Source organism: Cucumis melo, chromosome 8 (assembly GCF_025177605.1).
Source record: "Cucumis melo cultivar AY chromosome 8, USDA_Cmelo_AY_1.0, whole genome shotgun sequence".
Classification (NCBI taxonomy): domain Eukaryota; kingdom Viridiplantae; phylum Streptophyta; class Magnoliopsida; order Cucurbitales; family Cucurbitaceae; genus Cucumis; species Cucumis melo.
The window spans coordinates 18,651,265-18,670,600 of NC_066864.1; the positions used below are offsets into that span (position 1 = coordinate 18,651,265).

The window sequence follows — 19,336 nt, forward strand, 5'->3', positions numbered from 1 at the left end:
AAAGAACCCGACAAAATCAATAAAACATTATTTAACAGACCTAGGTTCAAGTTTAAAGTACTGCAGTTGCATCCACGCCATTTATTACTCTCCATTTAGTTCCATCATTTTGATGACATCAAATCGTTAACAAAAATACCAAGCCGAGTATTTAGCGACCGTTCAGATGTGATCGTAAGATTAAAAAGCAACTTGTAGAATATTATAAACTTCAAGGTCGAAAAAATAATTTTTCCAATATATTGTGACTTGATGTAAGAAAAAAAATTAGATAAATTGAAAGAAATGAAAAGTCAAAGTGAATTCATTGAGCCATTAAAATAGTGCCTTACGACCCTTTACATAAGATGTTTCAGTATTTTTTCTTCCATCGACAAAGTAGAGACCACGAATCTCTAATCCAAAATCAATAGTACATGCTTGCTCATTTGCTAGAGGAACTCAAAGAAATGAAAGCAAAAATGCAAATTATATAAAAATATATCCGATCAAGCAGTGCAAATAATTCATCCAGTTCTAAATGCAAACATGCCGATATTCAAAATCATAGATAGTTTCTGACGAGATGCAAGAAAACCAAGATGTTCCTCCTTTAAATGGCAATTCTTTGATCATGTATTTGTGGCTCTAGTGTATATTTGCTGACTAGAATGAGCAGATATGAGCCGGATAGAACCTCTCGCCATTAAATCCTTGATCGCCCGACGTGCCAATGATCCATTGATCTGATAAAAACAGTCAACAAACAAACAGGATTTTAGAAACTTACCGTCTCCATAACAATCCATCCAAATAGAACGAGTCAAAGTTTTGTTGGAATGACATGCTAACCAAAGAAAACCCACTTTGCTTTGGATGAAGATATCATATACTTCACAACAAGAAGCAGTTACAAAAGATGCACTACTCTTATGGTTTAATTGGAGTTAGTGGCTAACGAAAATTTGTTTATCCTCAAATGGAGTAATAAATAATAATGTACAAAATATACCCCCTGCTGACATGAGATATCAAATTGAAAGAGAACACTTGGTAATTGTGTTAACCATATGAATATGTAGTATAAAAATGGGAGTACTGCAGCATCTTAAGTGAGTGACACATTTGGAATATGGTAGGTAAGAAAAGGGGATAAGTTATCCAATACAGTTTTGTATTTATGAAGTAGATATAAATACGAAATACGAATATGATAGGATAGGTCGATACGTAAATTTCTAGACAACTAGGATACGGACACGTTTGAAGATACAATATTTTTCTTTAAAAATTCTAGGATATAGATATATAGAAGTACAATAATCAATGTAGAAAAGAGACAAATTGATCTGGAAAGAGGAAGAAGATTAGAGAAAAAGTATAAACTTCTTTGTTAAATTGTTGAATATATTCAAGAAGAATATATTTTACAAGACATAGTGGGGACTCAAATGCAATGATGATGATCAGAAGATTCTAATATTTGGTTTTTTTATTTATTTTTGTCCTTTTAGTTTTGGGTTTTAAATAAGTTGTTTAGTTTTTGGTCGGAAAATATTACATGAGTTACTTATATTTTTCTTTAAATAAAGGTTAACATAAAAATAGATACGTTAAATCGTGCATCAGATGTGTGTCAAATACATCGGCCAAATTGAGTATCAAATTCACATCTAAGAAGTATTGGTATCTGATGCAAATTCTTTGCCTCACATGAGAAATCTGTGCTTCATAGGCAATACATAAACTATGTATCTATAATTTGAGTCATCCCAGAACAAATCCAACGTGTTTGGGAACCATAGATTACAAAAATAAAATAACGTGTTTCATTAAATGAAGATCTAACAAATGAAGTTTGATATATACCAGTATAGTAAATGCAGTTTTTGACTTGAATTTCAAATTATGTGATTATCATACATTGGAGTTCATAAAAACTGAGAAAGAAAGCTCAACTTATAATCGCCCAGCCCCCATTTCTTTTCCATTCTATTTTTAATGGATCAAAATCTTACTTTTAAACAAACCAAGTGATCGAAAAATGAAGTAGTGGGGCACACAAATTTCAAACGAGTGTTAAGAAACTTGGTCCACATTTAACAATCAAAAGACATGCATATTTATAAGACGTGAACATACAAGCCAAATGGGATTGAGCAAGCCATACCCTTAATCTGTCAGAAAGGATGGAAGGAGTAATAAGCTTGAACTTTGGAGCTTCTGAAAGAAGCTTGTCATAGGTTCCCTGATCAAACAATACCATGTTGTTCACCTTCTCCTTCTGCTTTCCCTTGCTCCATTTCTGAGTAATAAGCAAAATAAGAATTAAAATTATACAATTAATGGTAAGAATGTAAACAGTGATTAAAATTATACTCACTCGACTCCTGATCACTAAAGACATCTTTTGAAAACTATTTTGTTTTTAATTTCCAGTTTCTTTTAAATTAAGCTAGTTTACTAACAATTTATTAAAGACGTCTTTTGAAAACTATTTTGTTTTTAATTTCCAGTTTTTTAAAATTAAGCTAGTTACTTACAATTTATTTACTATGATTTCACAGTTCTTGAAGAAACACCCTAATTTGAAAAGAAAACAAAAAAATCACACAAAACAGCTCTGTAAATCTATAGAAAAAGATGAACAGATTCCTATCAAGATGTGAAAAAACTTGTTTTTGGTTCAATCATAGCATGTAGGTCAAGGCCATGGAGCTATCTACAACGTGGCATTGAACCAGTGAAGAAACACCTAATTCTAAATTCCAAATTCCGAAACCAAAAAGAAACAAGCCTCTTTTAATAACAATTTGGTTTTTTGTTTTTGGTTTTGAAAATTGGGATTACTTTCCCTAATTTCTTTACAATGACTTTTATCTTTTACAAGAAAACATTTGAGTTCTTTTTTTATATAGAAACAACTTTTATTGAGAAAGAATGAAAGAGGTCTTCTAAACTAAAGCCCAAAGGACACAAGATCTAATCAAACCCCAAACCTCACTGGCTCACTATGGTCCCTCTCTCTACCAGCTGCCGCGACACACCCGATCATTCCTCTCCCCTCAAACATCCCAAATCACGGTGCAAACCTCAACCATCCACAAAAAACACCCTTTTTCTCTTGAGGGCAGATGGAGGATTAACATTTGAATTCATAGCTAAATTCAACCAGGCAGAAGTTAATATTTATAAGCTTAATTTTCAAAAACCAAAAACCAAATAGTTGTCAAACGAGCCCTACATTGTTTAGTCTTCACATTTTCGCTTGAATTTTGATTACATGTTAGAATAGGAAGATAACTAACAAATAAGTTTTGGTAGAAAGAAGTGCATTTTATAAAGTTTAACATTTCAACCAAGCAGTTATCAAACTGAGCCTAAACTTTAAAACAAACAGTCATCATATAACAAATTACCTTCTTCTTCTGCTTTCCTCCGCCAGATTTAGCGGGCTTGGAGGATGGAGGAGGAGCCTTGTCCTTCTTAGGTGCCTGCCATATGTATACCAAATAGATAAAGTTTATATTACTGAATTCATAAATCACACAACAAATAGACTTCCCATCCTTTCCACACTCAATAAAATCATTACTTGTACATTTCCCCCTTGGACCCCACAATAACATATAGAAAATTGAAACGGATAAAACGTCATAATAACTTATAAAATCACAGAACAATCAACTTAGCCATATTTCAGATCCAATAAATTAACTTTTTTTTTTTCATAAAAAAAATCACTGCCGTTCAGCAGTCCAACTAAACTGATTCCGCAACTAGTCCATCTATTCTGCTTTGACTTCCAGTGAAGAATAGTGTATAGAAGGATGAACTAAAACAATAACGTGCCTAATTTTCCAGAAAACTGAACTAATTTCCCAAAAAAATTGCGGTAACTTTGAATAGGATTCGACACTAGGCTTAGTGGATTGGACATGGAAAAGAGAGTAATAGACGGAAGAAGAAGAGAATTTTGAAGGGTTTTGAAGAAATAATATACCATGTCGAGTAGGTTTAGAGCTGAGAATTTGGATGGAAGACGAAGGCAGAAGGTTGGTGTGGCTGCCGGCTGGAGCTCCGAGAGAATGCGGAGGAAAATTAATATATTTTAAAGGTGTAGGGCTTCTCGGTTAATGACTATTGGTCCATTAGGGTTAAAGTGATTTCTTCTTTTTACTTTTTTCTTTTTTTTCCTCATTTTATTTTCTTATTATCAAACTATTTGTGTTGTTATGAATCTAGAGATCATTTGTTCTTTCTAGTAAAAATAGAAGGGAGGATGTGTTGTTGTGAGGTGGATCTAGATGTTGAACTTGATTTGATTTGTCATTTTGGCAAAAGAAATTGGATGAGACATGAAGAGTTTTGAGAGTTGTTTGGCGTTTGATTATCTACCATATTTGACACAAACGCAATAGGCTTGTCTATGGTGCTTCTTTGTATCATTTGATGATTAGTTTTGATATTCGGATTGAGATTTTAATGTATTATTCTAAGTGGTTGGAGGCCTTTTATGTGGGGAAATTTGTGGATCATTCACTTTGAAACCTTTTTCTTTTGTTTCTTGTTTCTCCTTTAAATTTGTTTGTTTGGTTGTTGTTTTTGTTTTTCATTTATATCCTGACCTTAGGGTGACTTCAAGTTCTCAGATTCCTCCCTTCTTTTAGCAAATCATTACCTTCGAAAAAAAATAATTAAAATAATTGTAGATTAAATATCATGTTTAGTCAACTTCATACATTGAACTAAACTTAATTCTTATTTTATGTATAGATCAAATGATTATATTACGAACTTGTAATCACAAGAGATAAAAAAAATTTAAGACACTTAAACTTACACAAATATTAAAAAATTGAACCACAAAACTTGTAAATTTATAATTTTTGTTCTTCTACTTTTAATTAGTTACATAATTGTTAAAATAATTAAGTTGTTTCTTTTTATTAAATCTTTTGTTTTCTTAGGTCTAAATGTATACAAGTTTGAGGATTATATTTAATTTGATTGATTTGGTTTTTTAAAAACTAAACTATATAAAAAAAGTATGAGAAGAAAAAAGAAAAATACTTTATTGGTTTTGAGTATAGTTTTTCAAAATGATATACAAGTTGGTATCAAAACTATTTTTATATACAAAGTTATTTTATTTGCTATACTCAAAGTGTTTTTATTAAGTGATGGTTACAAAAATGTCAAATTAATTTGTTAAAGTTAGGGTCATAGTCCATATTTTATGATTTTGCAAAAATGGAAAAATTTTAAAGTCCAACTCATATGAAATTCCAGCTGATCGAAATGCACCTCACAGTTAAAAATGTGTGATTGACATTTGACTGTCATCTAATTACTAATGATACTAATTGTTATTTGATTGCTATTTGCTACTAGTTATAAGATTTATATCTTATATTGATTTGTTATTTTGATCGTTGTTTGATTGCTATTTGATATTGATTGCTATCTTATACAGATTTTTTGTTTGATTATTGTTAGATTTCTATTTGATAATGATTGTTATCTTATTGCAATGATGTTAATTGTTGTTTGATTATGTTGATGCTATTTGTCAATGATATTGATTGTTATCTATGTCTATAAGATACTAATGGTTAATGACACTGAATGTTATCTGTGTTGGATTTTATGTCTTAAAACTCATAAATAGTAAATGTAATTCATTGACCATTATTAATAAAGTATCATTATAATTTCAATAAAGCGTTATTGATTATATTATTAGTTTTGTCTTAATAACCTAAATCCAATAGACTAATATCCTAAGTTGTTTGATGAGTCTTGAACAATGTGTAGAGACATATAGGGATCATTGTTTGAGATACATCTTAAAGGGTTTATAGTATAGGGATAAGGTTGGGAACCTTATCCTAGTAACACTATGGATACGACTCACTTCTGTTAACTAGTTAAATTTCTTCATTAGGATGACATAAGTAACTTAGTCTTAATCATGAGTGTATTATGAAGTCCTATTCGTGAGGGATTGTCCTTTGATTTGTATGGGTGAGAATGGTCATATTTTCGACTCAATATGCTTATCATTTTGCGGACAAGATCGAGCGAGGAGTTGGGAACATAATCACACAAGATGAAATTCACTCTTTCACTTATCAACTTGTGTCATAGAGAACTACAAGTAAAATGATGTTATATTATTAGTAAAAAAGTAGCAACTGTATTGATAAATAGTGATAGATTTTTGTCTATGTCTATTCTAAATAGAGATGGATAGAAATCTATCATTGTCTATCTAGATAGACATATATAGAAAATACTCTAAATTTACTTACATTCTCAGATTAAAAAATGTTCATGTTTAGAGTCCTGCAGTCACTTGACTCAAAACATTTTCATGTCACGATTGTTGGCCCTTGAATTCCAAGCTTTCTTCCAAACCCAACATCTAAATTGGAAAATCTTGGTATTGTTTCAAAAGCTCAATCGGCTAAAGCTAGGGGAAATCCTTGAAGGTGTATTATGCATTCTTATCTCTGTATGATGCTTTCTTGAAGAATTGATATGTTAGGATGTAGGATAATCTTTCCTATGGATAGTCTTTGAAAGTTTCTTCATGATCCAATGTCTAGATTTTTGAGATTGGTGTGGTTGTGTTGTTGCTTGGGGAATTAAAAAGGTTTCTAAGATATAGAGATTAACTAATTTTTCTTTCAATGAGTCTTCCTCATTGCGTAGTGCTTTGAAAGTTCTCTTTATATCTCTTCTCGTTATAAAGTCAACGTGAGGGAAAATGGAATTTTTCAAACCATTCTCTTTTCTTTTTCCTAGATTTAACTATGGGAATTTGTGCCCTTTTAATCCAGCGACCAAACAGAATTCTTTCAGCCCAAATTTTTGCTATATGTCCATTGAAGTTGAAAGCGAGAACATTAGACATTTTTTTATGGCATTGCTTTCTTATTTAATAATTCAGAAATTGTGTTAGTATTTTGGCCATTTTAGTTGAGGAAGTGGCCAAAAGGGTTGTTCATCAAAACTCTAGAAAGAATTGTTTGATCTATTTTTTAGGGTTTAGGGTTTAGGGTTTAGGGTTAAAAGGGATCGTGTGCGCGCGATTCTGGAAGTGGTTCTGTTTCGAGGGTTATCTGAGTTTATTCACAGGGAATCAGATTTACATGTCTTCAGGTAAGTTTTAGAGGATCTCAAAATGAAAATTTTGATATAAAGAACACTCATTTTGGTTAAGTAGTGAGAAATTTATAGTCATTTGAAGTTTATGTTAGAAATCTGAAAATTTCAGAGAGTTGTTGAAATAGGATTTTATTTCTTAAGCTTTGTTTTTGTGAGCGTCATCTTTGGTGCGACATGTTATGTATATCTTTAGAAAACAAGAATGTTTAGAGTTCTAATACTCGGTTAGGTTGTTGGCAGGTCGAGAAGAATTAAACCGAGCTTATAGACCAAGGATCTAGCCCAAGACGGTGAGTGACAAAACCAACTTTGAAATATTTTCCATAACTATTATTATGATTGAATGCGATAAATGTTTATTTATGAAGCCATGAAAGGTATTTGAATTTCATGACTATTTTTAAGTATACATTTGGAGACTAGATTTCTTAAAGAAATTTATGCTAGCACGTAGATATTAAATGTTTGGAAAGTATTTAAACCACAATGTTTTAAGCAAAGCATGAATTAGTAAGAAGTTTTGTTTTAAGAACTACAGTTTTCCACGAAAGAGCTGAGTAAAGTTCGAGCTTTGTGTAAAATTTATAAGCAGGCATGTTTTAATATTTTTAGATGATTTATGAAATTTTCATTAACTACATGACTGAGATCTTGAGTCTGAGGCTAGAGATTATAGTGTGCACACTGGTTAGATTCCGTTGTTGACGTTGAGTGTACTCCGTAACAACGATGCTGTCGTGAGTGCTGGGCGGGCCCCACTACGACAAAGACCATGGGAGTGCTGGGTGTCACAATCGTAACTTCTCAACACGATTGTGCGGCACTTGCTTAGCTCAATCAGCAAGTCAGCCGTTCGAAAATCGGAATCTGCGGTCAAACTCGCGGTATGACGTAGCCTCCCTTCCCGTTCTTGGAAAAATGTTTTTATAAAACGGGAGAGAGAAAGTAAATAGTTGAAGACGTCATAAAGAAAGCATTGAAGACTGTCAATTGCAAGGAAAATAACTCAACATGCAAGGAAAATAACTCAACAAGGCTTGGGCGGGGGTCGGACTTAGTCATGTACCCCCTATAGTACATATTGAGAATTTTGGCCTTGGCAGGCTTGCATATGAAAAAGTCGAAATGTCACACTGTGACTCGGCGACACCTAAACGAAAGAATTTACCTAAACTACTTTCAAGACATAAAGATAAAGTGATTTGGGGGTATTCGGGCATACGACCATCGGTAAATAATACCATGGACAATTATGCCCTTGACATTCTCCCCCACCTAAATGGTTGACGTCCCCGTCAACTGGCGAAGCTTGAAATCTTTTATCTTCTGCTTCCACGCTTCGAGATCTTCGACACGTTCCCAGCTGGTCTCCTCCACAGGAAGGTTCTTCCACTTTACCAGATACTCGTGGATCCTTCGTGCGGGTCTTCTGCCCCTCCTTACTCGCTCGGCTAGAATTTCTTCAACATCTTTGTCTTCTTTCTGACTAAGGTCAATAATTGGGCGAGTTACGATATTCCGCTGCAGGTCTTCCGTGTCTTGGTGGTACGGCTTCAGGTTGCTGACATGAATTACTGGGTAGATTTTCATCCATGTGGGCAACGCTACTCTGTAAGAAGTATTCCCTACCTTTTTCAGCACTTCAACTGGTCCTTCGTACTTCCTGACAAGACGTTGGTCTTTGCGTCCTCGAAACCTGACTTGCTCTGGTCGTAGTTTGATGAGTACCTGGTCTCCCGCACGAAACTCAAGGGGCCGTCGCTTCTTATCTGCCCACTTCTTCATCCGCTTCGATGCTTTTTCTAAGTACGCTCGGGCGATGTCGTTTGTCTGTCTCCACTCCTTCGTGAAATTGAGGGCTTGAGGGTTCTTCCCTGCAAAAGGATGATCAACAAGGTGTGGCAGTAATGGTTGCCTCCTAGAAACAATCTCAAATGGGCTTCTCCCTGTAGATGAACTTGTCTGAGCGTTGAAACAGAATTGGGCTACGTCCAACAGCTGGACCCAATTCTTTTGCCTTTCGTTTACAAAATGGCGCAAGTATTCCTTGAGCATGCTGTTGAATCGCTCAGTCTGGCCGTCAGTTTGGGGATGGTAGCTTGAGGATATGTTCAGACTCGTCCCCAAGAAGGAAAATAACTCCTTCCAGAAGGAGCCAATGAATCTACCATCTCTGTCGCTCACTATACTTGTCGGGACTCCCCACAATTTAACAACATGCTTAAAGAACAATTGAGCTGTTGTTTCTGCTGAACACTGCTTGGTGGCGGGGATGAAGGTGGCGTACTTTGGAAAACGATCAATGATGACTAAAATGGCTTCAAAGTCGCCTACCTTAGGGAGATGGGTGATGAAGTCCATAGAGACACTCTCCCAAGGTCTTGTTGGAACCGGTAGAGGGTCAAGAAGTCCAGCAACCTTCACTTTCTCTACCTTATCTTGTTGGCAGATGAGACACGTCTTAGTGTACTGCATGACATCATCTCTCATATTCGGCCAAAAGTAACCCTTCTTCAACAGGGCGTACGTCCGCTGCCATCCGGGATGGCCAGCCCATAGAGTGTCGTGACACTCGTACAACAATTTCTTCCTTAAGTTCCCTGCTTTTGGAACATATAGTCGATTGCCCTTTGTGACTAACAAGTCTTCCTCGACCCAAAACTGTCGTGTTTTGCCTGCCTTCGCTAAATTCATGACATTCTGAGCGGCATGATCTTTCTGTAGGAACTCTCTCAAGGTGTCTCTGACCGACCCACCAATCTCGCTCTCCTGGAGGTGAGCTAACAGGCACATGGCTGCATGTTCTTGTTTTCGACTTAGGGCATCCGCAGCCTGGTTGCTCGACCCCTTCTTGTGCTCAAATTCGAAGTCGAACTCGGCCAGAAATTCCTGCCATCTTGCTTGTTTCGAAGTCAACTTCGGCTGGGTAAAGAAGTGGCAGGTTGCACTGTTGTCCGTCTTCACTACAAATGACGACCCTAGTAGGTATTGTCTCCAGGCCCTCAAACAATGTACTACTGCGAGCATTTCTTTTTCGGACACAGTATACCTCCTTTCGGCTGCATTCAATTTTCGACTTTCGTATGCGATCGGGTGCCCATTCTGTAGGAGCACACCCCCAACGCATAATCAGACGCATCTGTCTCGACTTTGAAAGGTTTGGTCACATCCGCAATCCCTAGAAGTGGCCCCTCCATCAAGGCTTGTTTTAGGCCGTCGAAGGCGGCTTGGCACTCGGGGTCCCAATTCCAGTGAACGTCTTTTTTCAGTAGCTCAGTCAGCGGGCTTGCTCGTTTCGAGAATCCCTCGACAAATCGACGATAGTAATTTGCCAACCCGAGGAAGGAGCGTAGCTCTGAGACTGATTTCGGCATTGCCCAGTCACGTATCGCCGCAATCTTCTCTTCTTCCATTCCAATTCGGCCACACTCTATCACATGGCCCAAGAAGTTTATTCGCTCTTGTGCAAAAGAGCATTTTTCTCTTTTGACGTACAGTTGATTCTCCTTCAATTTCTGAAAAACCTTTTGTAGGTGGTCTCTATGTTCCTCCATGGTCGTACTATAGACCACTATATCATCCAGGTAGACTACTACGAATTTATCGAGATATTCGTGGAAGACCTGGTTCATCAACGTGCAGAAGGTGGCAGGGGCATTGGTGAGACCAAATGCATTACGAGGAATTCGAACGCACCATATCGGGTGACACAGGTTGTCTTCGGTTCATCTCCCTCTGCAATTCTCACTTGGTAGTATCCCGACCGCAAGTCTAACTTTGAAAAATACTTTGCTCCATGTAAGCGGTCGAACAAGTCAGTAATTATGGGAAGTGGATACTTGTTACGGACTGTGAGCTTATTTAGGGCGCAATAATCAATGCACAGTCGTAAACTCCCATCTTTCTTCCTTTGGAAAAGAACTGGGGCCCCATACGGAGCTTTTGCAGGCCTGATAAACCCTGCATTCAGTAGTTCATCTAACTGTTTCCGAAGTTCAGCTAACTCCGGAGGCGCCATACGATAAGCATTCTTCGCAGGCTGTTTTGCCCCGGCACTAACTCGATCTCATGATCAATCATTCTTCGAGGTGGTAAAGACTTGGGCAAATTATCGGGCATCACATCACGGTATTTCTCTAGCACGCGCATGATCTCTTTAGGGACTGTCTCCCCTGAGTTCTCTGACGATTTGAGTGGGATGGCCATAAATGTTGGTTCGTCTCGAGAGAGACCCTTCTTTAATTGCATGGCCGAGATCATTTTCAATCCATCTGGTTGACGTAGGTCAGTCTGTACAACCGAGGGTGTAGGTCCAGTGATCACCAAGCATTTGGCCAAAGGCATTGGGATTACCTGATGTTCAAGTAGAAACTCCATTCCCAGTACCACATCAAAGTCATCCATTTTTACTACTACAAAGTCTACGAGGCCACTCCATCCTCCCAATCTTATCATCGTTCGTTTCACTAGTCCGATGATAGGTAGGGCAGCAGAATTTACGGCTTTCATTCTTCCAGCATCCTTCTCCCAGCGGAGATTCAAACGTTTAGCTTCTGCTTCTGTTATAAAATTGTGGGTGGCATCAGAGTCAACCATAGTGCTTTTGGTTGGCTTCTGGTTGATCCAGGTGTCAACGTACATTAAGCTTCTTTCCACTGGCGTGTTCGTCTCCCCCACCTTTTTCTGGAGAGATGACAGAAATTTCAAGGCCCCCATTCGAGGGTTATCAACTTCTTCTGTCTGGTCTACTTCTCTCTCGGTCTGACTTTGTTGATTGTTTGAATCTGAGGCTAAAGATGCCGGGAATGCATTGAAAGCAGTTTTGTTCGGGCATTCCCTGGCCATGTGTGGTCTCTTACATATGAAGCAACTAAGAGGACGATTGGACAGATTCAGGTTACTTGATCCTCGCCAGGAGTTTCCAGTATTCGATTGATGGGATCTACGATCTCCATTAAAGCGTTTGTCCCCTCCTGTAGATTTAGGAGAACTTGGGCGGTTGTTCCTACTTCCTCTAGATGAGGAACTTGGATGACGTCTCGTATCTTGAGAGTCGTTAGACAGGTCAAACAGCCGTTCGGCTGCAGCATACGCGGACGTGAGGTCTTGAACTCTTTGTTCATATAGCTTTGTCTTCGCCCACGGCTTCAATCCTTCGACAAAACAGAAAACTTTGTCTTTTTCGGACATATCGCGTATATCCAACATCAGTCCCGCGAACTGCTTCACATACTCCCGAATACTACCGGTGTGTTTCAGCTCGCGTAACTTCCGTCGAGCCAAGATCTCAACATTTTCAGGGAAGAATTGTGAGCGAAGCTCTCTCTTCAAAGCGTCCCAAGTATCTATTGCGCAACGTCCCTCCTGGATGTCAACAAATCGGGACCTCCACCATAACTTGGCATCCTCAGACAGATGCATCGTCGCCAACGTGACTTTGGCTTCCTCTGTAACCGTGTTTGTGGCCCTGAAGTACTGCTCCAGGTCAAAGATATAGTTTTCTAGGGCCTTCGCGTCTCTTGCCCCACAGAAGGGCTTTGGTTCTGGTATCTTCACTCTACTAACCGGAATGGCTCCTCCAGCGGGAGCTTGATTTGCCATTGCTCGCATTGTGAGGCTTAGTCTCGCATTCACATCTGCGATTTCATTTCTGACGACATCGAGGGTAGCTCGGAAGTCCTCTGACATGCCGTTTATCATCTCTAACAGCGTCTTTTGAGAGCTATCCAGCTCTTGAACACGCTCCTCAATATGGGTAATAGAGCCCGTCGAACTGTCTCCACGCTCGTAGTTGATAGTTCTTCCTATGTTTATAGTTGTTTCCAGGGCGTCGACCCTTGTCATCAACTCTTGTATCGGAAACCCTTCGACACGGCCAGCTACCGCATCGATCGTATTAGTTTTCTCAGAAATTTCTTCGAGACGAGACTCCAAGTAGCGGATGGAGTCGGGAACTTCGACTAGGTAGAGCATCTGTTCTTCTAGCTCTACTAGTCGGTCTTTCTGGGCCTTGCCCGATGGATTCGACGACGACATGTTTCGGTCTTATCGTCAATTAGCCAATTTGGCTCTGATACCACTTGTCACAATCGTAACTTCTCAACACGATTGTGCGGCACTTGCTTAGCTCAATCAGCAAGTCAGCCGTTCGAAAATCGGAATCCGCGGTCAAACTCGCGGTATGACGTAGCCTCCCTTCCCGTTCTTGGAAAAATGTTTTTATAAAACGGGAGAGAGAAAGTAAATAGTTGAAGACGTCATAAAGAAAGCATTGAAGACTGTCAATTGCAAGGAAAATAACTCAACATGCAAAGAGTGCGACAAGGCTTGGGCGGGGGTCGGACTTAGTCATGTACCCCCTATAGTACATATTGAGAATTTTGGCCTTGGCAGGCTTGCATATGAAAAAGCCGAAATGTCACACTGTGACTCGACGACACCTAAACGAAAGAATTAACCTAAACTACTTTCAAGACATAAAGATAAAGTGATTTGGGGGTATTCGGGCATACGACCATCGGTAAATAAGACCATGGACAATTATGCCCTTGACACTGGGCAGGTCCCACTACATCGTAGAGCTTGTAAACGTTGTTGTACTGGGTGTACCCTACACGACGTAGATTTGTCATGTTAGTTAAAATGCTTCGATATACTTGATATGCCTTGCTAGATTTCAATGACGAACATGCTGAGTATTTGAGGAAGCTATTCTTACTACTACATGTTTACATTTACGACTTGTATAAACAGATTTATATGTGTAAAGTTTTTACGTGCTATTATCTTTAAATTCATAGTTTTAAACTAAGTCACTCACTGAGCTTAATAGCTCACCCTTTCCAAAATGTTTTACCCATTTTCCAGGTAGAGATCGAGTTCTCGGTGCCTGATAGACTGCCTTAGTCTGCTGAAGCTCCGTTATCGATTGCCAGTATGTGTTTTGAGTTGGGCATAGAGTCTGTTGTGTTATGATGTATATACATCCTTGTATGTTACAAATACTCCACCGTTTGTATAAGCTTTAGGAGCTGCAGTTGTGTAAATTTTTGTTGGTTATATTTTGATTAAGGTATCTTTAGGTTTACTCGTGAAATCAGTAAATTTCGAGGTACACTTCATGTATGTGTTTGACTAGCCTAGGATCCGCTGTGTTTTGTTGCATGTATAATAGTTTATATACTAGATTGACAAGTTCATCACATGAAAGTTTCAAGCAGAGTCGACAGATACAGGTACAGAAAAGCATTGTTCGTCGGCTTCATGCCATCTTTCGGTCTAAGGTAGCAAGTAGTCCGGGAGGGGGTGTGACAGAAAAAGTTTGAACAAGAGGCTTTTCCTTTTTATAGCGAGTTGATTTGGATGGTATTTTTGTATTTATGGGTGATTGGGCTTGGGTTCTATTGGGCTTCTCGAAACGATCGTTTATTCTTACATAAGCAAACGTGCATAAATATCCGACGATCATTGAAGGTATCACGCCCCGCCCCAAAAGTCGCTTAGTGCAACCTTATGGAGGCATGTCGTTTGGACCTTCCACACTTACCACACTACATAGTAAATGTCGAACGCCTAGTAAGCGGAACAACTTCTCTTTTTTTTTACAACATAAAGCTTCAATCGCAAAGCTTTCTTAATGCATTAACGAAAAAATATCAACTTAAATTTGATTAACTTCGTCTTAACGGTTTGTTCACTTTCACTTTTACACCATTACGCGACAGACGCGAGATAATACAATGGAATGAATACAAAACTTTCTTTTATTAACTTAACACTTTTACAAGGTACAAATACAACTCAAGTTTTTCCTTAAATACAAAAAGACTTGAAACATAATCTTACGGTTCCTCTTTTTGCCTAACTGAGTATTTCCAATTTCACGTCTGGTTTACTTGCCTTATAGTGTAGCGATGCACTTAGTTCCCTTCTTCGTCACCAAGGTGCAACCCTTTGCACCATGGTGAGAGAGGCTTTGTGGAACTCTGTTGACACTATTACTCATCTTGATTTTAAGTATCGTCCTTTCCCTTCTTTTCTTCTTCAACTGCTCACCAAAGATACTTATTTCCTCATCCATCGCCTAATGCTACTTCTTGAGGCGAGGTACTGAGGTGCGAAGCATTACCTCGTCTAGCTTGATTCTTTGACTCCTTTCCTCTTTGGCTCACCGCGTTAGGCCCCAACCTGAATATCGCTCTCGCCTTCCTCCGAGTCAGGTCATCCGCACTAAGGTGCAACTCGCCTACCAATAGACTCCTTTGGCGTAATAGAAATTTCCATGGCTAACGTGCCATGTAAGACTACCGAGTAATTCTGTCTTCCCTCCTTAACTAAGCTACAATGCCTAAAGTCCATCCTTCTCTTGGCTCTAACGTCTGACAACCTGAGAGGGAAAAACTTTAAAATATAAGTCAAACGAACTTAGTAAGTAATGAGTTGAGAAATACCTTTATAGGTAAAACAATAATATTCAGATAAATATATCAGTAAGATTAGAATGCGAGCAAATAACGTTCACCACATCAACCATAACTACCATTTCTGTAAGCAGAAGGAAATTCCATTCGGAACCACAACAACCTCATCCTAAATATAATTGATTTCCACATATTCAAGCCATTATGCGTTCATATCAACCATCGCAACTGTCTTTATAAGTGCACTTAATTTCTACGCGTTCAAGTCAACACGTGTTCCAACTCATTATTGGGGCCTGGGATTCTCCCCTCTATTAGACCTGGAATCCACCTTCAACTAGTGTCGTGCGAGTTACCTAGGATTTCAACTAGTGCCTTGACATATCCATCCTTTTTCATTTGACTAGTATCTCATCGTGACTTACCTAGACCTGAGATTCTCCCCTCACCTGAACGTGGGATTCATACCTAACCAACACCACACGAGTTACCTGGGATTTCCACCAGTGTCTAGCGGTAGGTCGCATTTTCCTTTGACAACAACTTCTATAAATATTACACAGACGGGTTAGCACACTTACTTACTTTCCTTACATAGTATTTCAGTAGTCACCAGAATCGCATAATAAGGAACAACATTAGAATATTCTCATAAACATAACATACTCCTCATGTATCACATTTTCAACATGTCACTACCTAATTATGGAAAAACATTCGCAAACACTTCTTCCATTGACGAAAGATTCACAAATACTAATTATTTATGGAAGGCATTCGTAACCGGTTCCTCCCTTGTCAGGGATTTGCAGATACTCTCCTTATAATAACTACTATAAAAAAATAATAGTTATAGAGATACTTACCTGGATTGGGAAGAATCGTTCACAAACATTTATTCATAACTCGTATATAAGCATAGGAAGATTTAAACATAAAAGGAAAATTTTAGAAATCACACTGGAATCTTATTTGTCACTCACTCATATTCTATAATCTCGTTCCCTTCCTTTTCTACCGTTGGATTCTCCTTCTCGCCTAACAGTTTCTTCATCTGCCATTCAGCTCTTTGAATTTTCCTTATCACTTTCATGAAAAAGTCTAATACTTCCGAAAACTTCCTTTTTCCTTTATGACCTTTGGCCCCTTTTATTGTGGCCTCCCACATCTGAGGGTCGTTTCAACACTTTACACGTGTCTCCTTACCGACTCGCTGCATCATGTGCCCTATCCAGACTCGACACGCGGGCTATCCGTCAATGACAATTGGACTTTTCCCTTGAGACGCACACCTTATCTCTTTAGGAAGCTAATAACTCTTACATTGCCTGACCCTCCTATCTTCTCGAGAAAAGACAGACATTTATTTCCTCTCAACGAGTGGTCAAGTCATCTTGACAGGACTCTTCCTTGCCTCCTTTCTCAGGTGTAGTTTTCCGTATTACTATGTTAAAGGCCTAACTTTTGACGTTTATCGCACGCTTCTTCCTCATAGGCTTATTCTCATCGCATTGCTTGCCTTCTCGCAATGGAACTTAGACTTAAGCACTTATTCTCGTGTCACTTTTCTCCCTTTTCCATACTTTCCTGCACGATGTCCTCTACTCCTTTTCACTTAGACCACTTTTCTTCGGGTCAAGGCCTCATGCATATTCCTTGTCATTAGGCTTACATTGTATTGGCGGTATGTGATAAAGGCCTCACATGAGGTCCTCTAAACAATCGCTTATATCTAAAGCTTTTGTCATTATTTAGAGTTTATTATCTGATTGCTTAAATTTGGGCCTTTTTCGCCGTGGTTTATGTAAACCTCGAACCCTAAGGAACTTGGATTTTCCAAAGTGTTTGAAAGGATGATTTTTAAATGAAGTTAAGATGGGAAAGTAGGTTTGAGAGGTGTCATTGTAAGTGTGTCATGTTAGGTGTAATGAAGGAAACTTGTGAAGGAATGGTCAAAAGTTAAGGAAGATAAGTTGAAAGAAGGACAATTTTTGCTAAGATCATGGCCTAGGCGTTTTAGGGCTTGGTAGATGGCGAAAGAAGAAGTAGATAACCTTACTTAAAATGTCCAAAGAGGTTATCTAGGCATTTAGACAAGGGTAGGAGCCAAGCTTGAGTTGTTTGTGTGTGACAAAGAAGGTTGAGATATATCTATGTGTGCTTGTCGAGATGGCCTTGGCAAGGCGAGAATACCTATTTTAAGAGGTTAGATGGGCAATTAATAATGCCTTTAGGTAAGTGTTCAAGAGGTTGAAGACATTGTAGTGTGGCATTGAGAGATTAGGTGTGGAGTCATGGGCATGCGAGATGAGGTTAACGACCATGTCAAGTGAGGTTATTAAGGCTGTTCCAAGGATTTAAGGCATTTTGGTTAGGCATTTTGAGTAAGGTTAGAAGAGATGATGAAGAGGTGGAGTCGATGAAGTACTTTACAGGTGTCATGTGCATGCCTAGGTTAAATTTCGGCAATTAGGAGTTGTCATGAATGTTTCATGCAAAACTCAATATAAATAGGTCACTTCAAATTGGAATTTCTCCCAATGTGCATTTTTGTTGCAATTAGTCTCAAGCATTCAAAAATTGAATCTATTTTCTAAGTTGGGGCTTTTGGTTTAATTTGGCTTGAGGAATGTTGAGTTTGAGATGAAAGAAGGGAGAAAGGTCAATTTCAGAGAGATTCTTTGTAGTGTTTACTCTAAGAACGCTACAAAATGGAATATGTGGAGTTTTTGGTGTAATTTTAAGGTACAAATGTTAAGACATTTTTCAACAACTTTATAGAAGGAAATATTTTTATTTGAGTTCTGGATTTTAGGATATTAAGCTCTAAAGTAAAGTTAAGGTTCTGGTCGAAAATGGAGTTCTAGGCAGTGTTGGTGGTTAGGCGAGTATGAGGCCATGTTGGGCGAGATGTGTAAGTTTTATTTATATGATTACGTAATAAAACCTTAACATTGTATAAAACAATACATGTTAAGATTTTGAACTACATGATTTTCACAAATTGAACTTAGTTAATGAATCACGTACCTTAGATCCATGAATGGTCTTCTAAGGGATTGTGTATCTACACACCCGACAAAATCTGAATATGAATATCCAATCACCTCAAGATCATCAAATCTCTTGTAAGTAAGCTTATAGAATAAAAATTATTAACTTTACTCCCACTGATCCTTATTTATATACATCAATCAACGATGTTTTCTTTAAAACCAAAAGATGTGATGGTATCATTACACTTAATATACCATTGTCTGGAAGCTTATTATGTTCATATATTGACCTCTTTAATTTACACACCATACACCATATGTTCCTTTCCTTCAACTATAAAACCTTCTGGTTGATTCATGAACACTTTTTCATGTAAATTCCTATTTAGAAAAGTAGTTTTCATATCCATTTGATGAAGCTCTAAATTATCATGAGCTACTAAAGTCATAATAACTCTTAATGAGTCTTTTTTCGGGACATGAGAAAAGGTCTCTTTGTAGTCAATGTCATCTTTACGAGTATAACCTTTGGCAACAAATCTAGCCTTGTGTCGTTTGATATTGTCATTTGAGTCACGTTTGGTCTTAAAGATCCATTTACACCCAACTCTTTTACTTCCTTTAGGCAATTCTACAAGGTCCAAGAATTCATTATCATTCATTAATTTTAACTCTTCTTTGATGACATCTAATCATTTGTCAGAATTATCTTCTTTAATGGCTTGTGAAAACGAAACTAGATCATTATTAATACTTAAGCCAAAATCT

The 19,336-nt window shown here is 37.9% G+C and overlaps 1 protein-coding gene and 1 non-coding gene across 2 annotated transcripts; both read right to left on the reverse strand.

Moving 5' to 3' along the window:
* Positions 1 to 286: 286 nt before the first annotated feature.
* LOC103486154 (40S ribosomal protein S25-2) lies at positions 287 to 4,234 on the reverse strand. The gene is made up of 4 exons (XM_008444018.3): positions 3,983 to 4,234; positions 3,399 to 3,473; positions 2,150 to 2,284; positions 287 to 725 (listed from the first exon to the last, which is right to left on the reverse strand). Exons 1-4 carry the CDS (start codon positions 3,983 to 3,985, stop codon positions 612 to 614), a joined length of 327 nt encoding a protein of 108 aa, XP_008442240.1. The 5' UTR covers positions 3,986 to 4,234; the 3' UTR covers positions 287 to 611.
* Positions 2,580 to 2,721, reverse strand: LOC127150797 (small nucleolar RNA snoR2/U65). The gene has a single exon (XR_007823379.1). It is a non-coding gene; the product is annotated as a small nucleolar RNA snoR2/U65 (small nucleolar RNA).
* Positions 4,235 to 19,336: the final 15,102 nt, after the last annotated feature.